General features: G+C 38.2%; 1 protein-coding gene across 1 annotated transcript; it reads left to right on the plus strand.

Annotated features, from left to right (window-relative positions):
• The first annotated feature begins 1,638 nt into the window (after positions 1–1,638).
• Positions 1,639–2,577, plus strand: LOC121026594 (olfactory receptor 52A1-like). Its single transcript, XM_040469400.1, has one exon. The coding sequence runs from the start codon at positions 1,639–1,641 to the stop codon at positions 2,575–2,577; it is 939 nt and encodes a 312-aa protein (XP_040325334.1).
• The last annotated feature ends 5,791 nt before the right edge of the window (positions 2,578–8,368 follow it).

An 8,368-nucleotide genomic window follows, 5' to 3' on the forward strand; every position in this document is an offset into this window, starting at 1 on the left:
TGTAGAATTAAGCATTGGGGAGCAAAGCTTTGGAAATCAAGGACTTAGTTGATTAGTCTATTCTAAATATATATCAGCCGACACAGACTTTCTTCATAGAATGGCCCCTGTTGACTGGGTTACATCATTTTAGGGTTAGCCATGTAAATCACAACTCTTCCTGCATTACTGGCATAGTTGGTGACAATAAGTATGTGATTAGAGACCTTGAGCTTGCTGACATAAGGCACCAAAGGTGGAGGTGTCTAGGAAAGAATGAAATAACTGAATCCTATTTTTTTTTTTACAATATAACAATTTGTTTGTTTTATCTTGAGAATGTCTTGATTCAAGATATTGAATTTTTTTAAAAAAAACAATGGTTTTGATCCAAGAATTACTTTATGTAAGGACAAAGACCCCATGGTTTCAGACAGTCATTAGTAAATTGAGAGGTGACTAAGTGTTCCTCAATTAATCTACAGCCTTGTCTTGACTCATTTGTGGTATTCCAAGGTTTGCTCTTTGTCTTGCATTTCTACTTCTTTATTTGACCACTTTTAAGGAACCTATCTTTCACCGCTTTATTGTCTATATATTTCCTATGTCTGAGCTCCCAAAGTGATACAGTCATTCATATGGTCTATATTACATTACATACATTACATGACATACATTAAGAATGAATGAAGCTATGGGTCAAATCTCATGCTAATGGAAGTTCTGAACTATTAGACCCAGGAAACTGGTATCTATTCTTCCAAGTTACCCATTTACCCATTTTCCTATCTTCTGTAGTCAGCAAGAATGAGTCCTCTTGCCTCCTACGGATTCCTCACTTCTAGGTATTCAGTGATGTGTATTAGAGAATGGCAGTTATTTTAAGCACACAACTAATTTCCAGGATTTCAGTTGTTAATAATATAGACAAAACATAATGCAGTCTTATTAGAAATGTAAAACTTGCATGGAACTTTGACTCAGAATTCACCAAAGTATATTGAATTAGATCATCTTTTCCAAAGCTTTTCCTTCACATTCTTTTGAAAGGACATGGACTCTTACATAGACACAGAAACTATAGACAGATATAGATATCTATATATATTTCACACTAGGATTTCAGCTGTTCCTCTCTGTTCTTTAATAGGGAGCTTTAATATGAAAGTACGGGGCAGAGATTTTCTGGTTCACACTGACAATTACAGACCTAGAGACAACAGAAAATAATAGTACTGTTGAGTAGCAGGGACATGGGATAAGGAGAGATTCATCAAACTCTGATTTAAATGCCCTTTATACGCAAATTAAACAGGTATAATTCTTTTGTCCATAGGCCCAGAAGGAAATAACAAACAGATCAGCAGGCGATTCCCTTATGCAGATGATCTGAGGGATCTAATGCAGTTGGCTTGCCTTCTACATAACTTCTTATTGTGCTACACTACTCGTGGATGTCCTTCCTGAACACAGCAATGTGTATCTATGGATCTATCTTTCCCCTTCAATAATGTAAATGAGATGGATGATATGATCTTAAGGTTTTCTTCCAAAATCAGAGATACTTGCTATGATGACAGGATAAAAACAGGAGTAGAAAAGAAGAGTGCCACTGACTGAGAACCTTCTTTCATTTTCATCTGGAGGCCAGAGGACATTATGTCTGTTTCCAACATCACAGTCTTCATGCCTTCTGTGTTGACACTGATAGGGATCCCAGGCCTAGAGACTGTGCAGTGCTGGATTGGGATTCCATTCTGTGTCATGTATCTCATTGCTATCATTGGAAATTTCTTGCTTCTGATCATCATCAGGTCAGAGCGCAGCCTCCATGAGCCCATGTACATTTTTCTAGGCATGCTGGGAGTCACAGATATTGTACTTGGCACGAGCATTGTGCCCAAGATGCTTGGAATCTTCTGGTTTCATGTGCCAGAGATTTATTTTGATTCTTGCTTGCTTCAAATGGGGCTCATCCACACATTTCAAGGCATAGAGTCAGGCCTTCTGTTGGCCATGGCTGTGGACCGTTATGTGGCCATCTGTTATCCACTAAGACATGCTGCCATCTTCACCCACCGCCTAGTCACCCAAATAGGGGCTTTGGTAACACTCAGGGCTGCCCTTCTCGTAGCCCCATCTTTAGTACTGATAAAATGCCGGTTTCAGTTTTACCATACAACCATCATCTCCCACTGCTACTGTGAGCATATGGCCATTGTGAAACTGGCTGCAGAAAATGTGCGGGCCAACAAAATCTATGGTTTGTTTGTGGCATTTATAGTTGCAGGGTTCGACCTCACATTCATCACTTTGTCTTATGCACAGATCTTTTTCACAGTTTTTCGTTTGCCCCAGAAGGAGGCTCGGTTGAAAGCATTCAATACGTGCATCGCTCACATCTGTGTCTTCCTCCAGTTCTACCTCCTTGCCTTCTTCTCCTTCTTCACACATAGGTTTGGTGCTCATGTTCCCCCTTATATCCACATCCTCTTTTCTAGCCTCTACTTGCTGGTCCCCCCTTTTCTCAATCCACTTGTCTATGGTGCCAAGACCAAGCAGATCCGCATTCATGTGGTAAAGATGTTGTATTCATAAAATGCACTGTGATTAACATCTTCAGCCTTCCCCGTTATGCAATAGTAACAATCTCTCAAAATTAAATATAATAGTTAAAAGGCCACATTATCCGCAATGCTTCAGTTTCACATATTTATTTTGTTAAATTTGTCGGCATTTTATGGTTTTCACCTCATCAGACCCCATGACAAATATCAGTCAGTGTGCTTTTGGATGCTACTGGGTCATGAGAACAAGGAACATAAGAACAAATTAGTGAACATACATTGTTTTCATCATTTCATTCATTCATTCATTCATTCATAAAGCTTACTTATTCCTTTTGAGAGAAAGAGAGAGAGTGGAAGAGGGTCACAGAGACAGAGGGAGAGAGAGAGTCCCAAGTAGGCTCTTTGCTGTCAGTGAAGAGCCCAATGTGGGGCTCAAATCCACAAACCATTGGATTGTTACCTGAGCAGAAACCAAGAGTAGGGCGCTCAACTGACTGAGCCCCTCAGGCACCCTTCTGTTTTATTTTTTAGTCCCTGGTTGAGCCTCCTCCTCTAAGAATTATTTTCCAGAGATTCACATATATGCATCAGTCACTGAATTTAAATGCAACCAAAACCAATGTCTATAGTGTCCAGGTACTCAGTGAAAACAAGTTGTTGATCTGTCTTGAAACTTCTTCGTCAACTAAAAAATGTTTTTTTGAGAAACTGTGTTGAAACCATGCTGTGTCAAAACAAACAAACAAACAAACATATAAATAATAAAACCCAAACACTTATGGATGCAATGAGATAATAATACAAAAATTTCAGTACATCTCCAGAGTCATTCAGGAATTTACAGGTAAAAAAATCATGAGAAGTGAAGTGTTCCATTTTACACATCAAGACATTTCTTTCTTTCTTATTTAATTAAATGTTATTTATTTATTTTTAGAGAGAGAAAGCGAGGTGGAGAGAGGGAGAGAGAGTATCTTAAGTTGGTTCCACACTGACAGTACTGAAGTAGGGTTCGTTTCCAAGAACCCATGAGATCGCAACCTGAGCTGACAAGGGTCAGACTCAACCAACTGAGCCACTGAGGAACCCCCACATCAGTACAGCTCTGTTGCTTATTTATTGATTCAGCAATTTAAAATCAAACTACAGGGGCTCTTTTGTGGCTCAATCGGTTAATCTTCTGACCCTTCATTTCAGCTCAGGTCATGATCTCACAATTCATGACTTTGAACCCTGCATCAGGTTCTATGCTGACAGCGCAGAGCCTTCTTGGATTCTCTCTCCCTTTCTCTCACTCTCAAAATAAATACATAGACAAGTAAAAAACAAATCTTAGAGTAAAATAAAATCAGAAAATTGTAATTATTACACTAGACAATATAGACAGACTGGGAATTTGACACATTGCTTAACATATCCTTATATTTCTGGAAGAGAAACAGAGAGAAAGAAAGAGAAGGGCAAGTGAGAGAGAAGTTGTGGTGGTTTTCAGGGACACTGTCCATTAGCAGAGAGAATGAAATACCGAAGTCCAACAGAAAGTAGTAAGCAGGAGAGTGAAAATTGTGCTTCTCGGTATTTAGTTAGGAAATCTGATTCTTAAGGAATCATGAATGATTGACCAAGTAGGGACACACCACGTCAGGTAGATGAAAATGAGACTTATAGTACAAACGATGGGCGTGTAAATGCACAGGGTTTGTTTGTTTGTTTTAATGTAAGATACAATTTGGAGAGACAAAGGCAATGTGAATATCAAGAATGGCCCCACAGGGCAAAATAGGTGAAAGGCGAGCAGGAGATACAGCTTCCAGTTATGGAATGAACAAGTTAGGCAGATAAAAGGTCCAGCATCGGGAGTATAGTCGGGGGTACAGTAATAGGCTCATATGGTGACAGATGGTAGATACACTTGTGAGCATAGCATTAGGTATAGACGTACTAAATCACCATGTTGTACACCCATAACTAATGTCACATTTTGTGTCAGTTATATTTGAAAAGAACAAAAAAGGAATAGCCATAGACACTCTGCAAACATGTTGAACTTTATTATGAAAGCTATGTGTTATTATAAATTTTTCTCTGTAAAAAGGGCACATGTTTTTTTGTGTGCTTGTGACAGCATACTTCTCAGTGAATATAAGACAACACACTTTTTAATCAGTAAAGGCTACTAAATTAGTGAAGAGATGGAGTTTTTATCTGAGATTAAAGACTTGAGCACTTAAGGATAGCAGACTATTCCTGAAAATTTCAGCTCATAGATCATTTAATGAATGGTCACGGAAAATATGCACATGTGTGCAAATGCCCATAATTTGATTTATGACATTAAAATCAATGCATCTATAAAATATACTAGATTGCATGTCACATAAATGAGGAAAACTCTGGCTTGTTTCATGGAATCAGCCTCATCACATATCAATGACTGCTGAGGATGGTTACTTATAAATCTAAAGGCCATCTTGGGGAACGTTTTGAAAATATTTTCAATATCAATATCTATTGCCTATGATTATAACAGGTTGCCAGTAGGAATTGTTCTTCTTAGGTAACATAATTTATTTAGGAACAAAGCTGAAATAACATCGGAAGTAATTTCCTCGTGCTTTAGCCAGGGTTCAACAACCTTTATGGAAAGGGACAAATACATAGCTCAGGCTTTGTGGACAAAGAGACAGTTGAAGACTATTAAGTAGGTATTTAGGTAGCAAGATAGAAAATATATTTCCACAAAAATTTTGATGACATTCAAAATCTAATATTAGCAATAGTCATAATTCTATAGTTTTCCTTTTGCTAAGTTCTACTAAGTAGAAGAGTGGAATTCATTTTTTCTGGGGGATAATATTCTGCTGAACCTTACATTTCCCTATCACCACACTGACTGAAAGAATTCTGTAAAAACTGTTCTTAGCTACTGAACTATACAAAAACAGGCAGCAGGCAGCTTGTGGTGGTCCACTAGAATTCCAAGCTTATCTGGAGAAGTTCGAAATATATCTAACAATGACTAGTCCTAACAGTTATCCTAAAAATACGGGAACATGAAAACGACAGGAAGATAGAATGTGAAACTGGAACCTAGTTGCACCATCCTCAAGTGTCAGTATTCAATACAAAATCAGGCCTAGAGTCCAGATTAGCCATTATTATGGCCTCCAAATTTTCAATACCAGCTCCAACCTGACACCTAAAAATGGAAGAGAAAAACAAATGGGTTATTGCAAGGACATAAGGTAACCAGGACTCTCTATCCTCCCACACACTTGGCCAGGACAATTATAGGATACATTCTTTGTTTAAATATGTATTTATTTTTGAGAAAGAGAGTGAGAGAGAGCGAGCAGGGGAGGGGCCAAGAGAAAGGGAGAGAGAGAATCCCAAGCAGGTTCCATGCTGACAGATCAGAGCTCAACATGGGGCTCAGTCTCACGAACTGTGAGATTGTGATCTGAGCCAAAATCAAGAATCAAATGCTTAACCAACTGAGCCACGCAGGTGGCCAGAATACATTCCTGAACATAAAGCTGACTGAAAAAGAAAAATATATATACATTTAAAGAGTAATTTTAATGATTTCTAGGAACTTCAAAATGATGCTACAGAGAGATTGCATCATTTACAACGACTAATAATAGCACTTTCATGTCTGAATTTTCGAAAACACTGGTTATGACTGAGATTTTTAAGCTTTGACAGGCTGATTGATGGAAGATGCTTGTCTTCATAATTAACATTTATAAGACTGCATCAGTCCTCTGCTTCTTTTTTCCACTTGTATATCCTTACTTTGAAGTACTTTCTTGTTTCGTTTAATCATTTTCTGATTTGGGTCCAGTATTTTCTTTGTGTGATTAAAATATGATAAATAAATATCAAATGAATATTTTCAAGGGTTGTATTCTTCAAGACTTCATGAGAGAGCTTCCAAAAGGCCATGGATTTTTCCTAGGAGGAGTGATTGCAGATGAAGAAAGAGGTCTTAATGATGGTGAGTTTCGATCCATGGGGTGCAGGAGTTGACTTTCCTCACTCCTGATGTTGGCTTTCAGGTGAGGGAGCAATAATGCATTGACCCTTGTGGCAAAAACCCAAGTTTGGCTACCTGTCTGGAAAAGCCACTACTCAAGAGAGGAGTGTTGATTAGAAAGGTTTATGAGCTTTATTCAGGAAGCTGGATCCCTGGGGAGAAGGTAGACTCTTGTCCAAAAGCCAAATACAAGGTTTCTGTCTGACCCAGACACTTTTAGGGGGGGATTTAGGGTACTGAATCAATAAAGGGAGTGCCATGGTCTGTAACATTTCTTGATTATGTGCAGACTCTATGGTGCCAGCTACAGAAGTTATCTCAGTGCTCAGAGGTTGTGCAAGGGGGATCTGGTTCCCGAGTGCCTGGAGGTTGTGCAGGGGGGTCTGGTCTCTGCTTTGTGACATGCAAGAGTGCTCTGTTCTTTCAAGGAAGAATGCATGATATATACACGTACAAAGAAAGATTAATCAATTACACAGGCTAAGAGCATTTGCTAATGTTTAAAGACTACTAGACTTGACAGAGGGGCTGATATGCCTGCACCTTCTGGGGTTTTGCACGTCCTTATCTAAATGTCCAACTTGGAAAGAATAACTTGCAACAATTGGCTCCTTCCCCCCTTCCTCTTCTTAGTATAAAAGTGCCCATGGGTTGCCATGAAATTCACCCTTTTATAAAGTATACAAGGCACTGTTTTTTTAGTATATTTAAAAAGTTGTGAGACTGTCTCTACTCTCTAATTCCAGAACATTTTCATAACCCCAATAAGGTTACCCCATTCTATTAACAGGCATTTGCCACTCATCTTTTCCCCGGTTTATGGAAACCGTACATCTACTTTCTTTCTCTATGAATTTGACTAGTCTGAACATTTCAAGGAAGTAGATCATACAATCCATGGCTTTTTATGTCTGGCTTCTTGCACTTAGCATGAGTTTTTTTTTTTTTTAATTTTAATTATTTGTTTGAGAGAGAGAGAGAGAGAGAGAGAGAGCGCATGAGCAGGGGAGGGGCAGAGAGAGAGGAAGACACAGAATCCCAAGCAGGCTCTCACTGTTAGAGTGGAGCCTGATGTACAGCTCGAACTCATGAACTGTGAGATCATGACCTGAGTGAATCAGGAGTTGGACACTTAACCAACTAAGCCACAAAGGCACACCTAGCATAAAGTTTTTTGAGGTTCATCTATGACATAACATGAACAGAACTTTTATTTTACTATTTCATCTATGTCAGAACATGAACAGAAGTTTTATTTTATTTATGATTTTATTTTATTTTATTTTGTTTTATTATTGACACAATATCACAGTTTCAGGTACAGCATAGTGATTTGACATCATGCTATGTTCATCACAAATATAAAAACCATCTGTTCTATATACCACTATTACAATATAATTACCTAGAACTTCATTTCTTTTTATGTCTGAATGAAATGTCACCGTGTGGATATACTGAAGTCTACTTTTGAAACCGGCAGTCAATACTCTGGCCACATAAACTTTTCCATGATCCTTCTCCTCTCTGTGTCGTAAGCACCCCCATTTTAATTCAGACAGTTTCACATATAGTACAGGCATGGCCAGGCCCTTCTGTTTTGTATTTCTCATAATTCATTTAAACTTATACTTTTGCAACTGATTAATTTTATCACGCATTGCAGTGAATGGTATTCAACTCCATTTGTAACACTGTTGTATTTAAAAATTACACTTTTGTTTTTTGGGTTTCTCTAGAACACATGCAGAATAAAGAGCCATTTCTCAAAACTTGCATT

The sequence above is a fragment of the Herpailurus yagouaroundi genome, unplaced genomic scaffold, assembly GCF_014898765.1.
Source record: "Herpailurus yagouaroundi ecotype Mexico unplaced genomic scaffold, PumYag 145929, whole genome shotgun sequence".
Taxonomy (NCBI): Eukaryota; Metazoa; Chordata; class Mammalia; order Carnivora; family Felidae; genus Herpailurus; species Herpailurus yagouaroundi.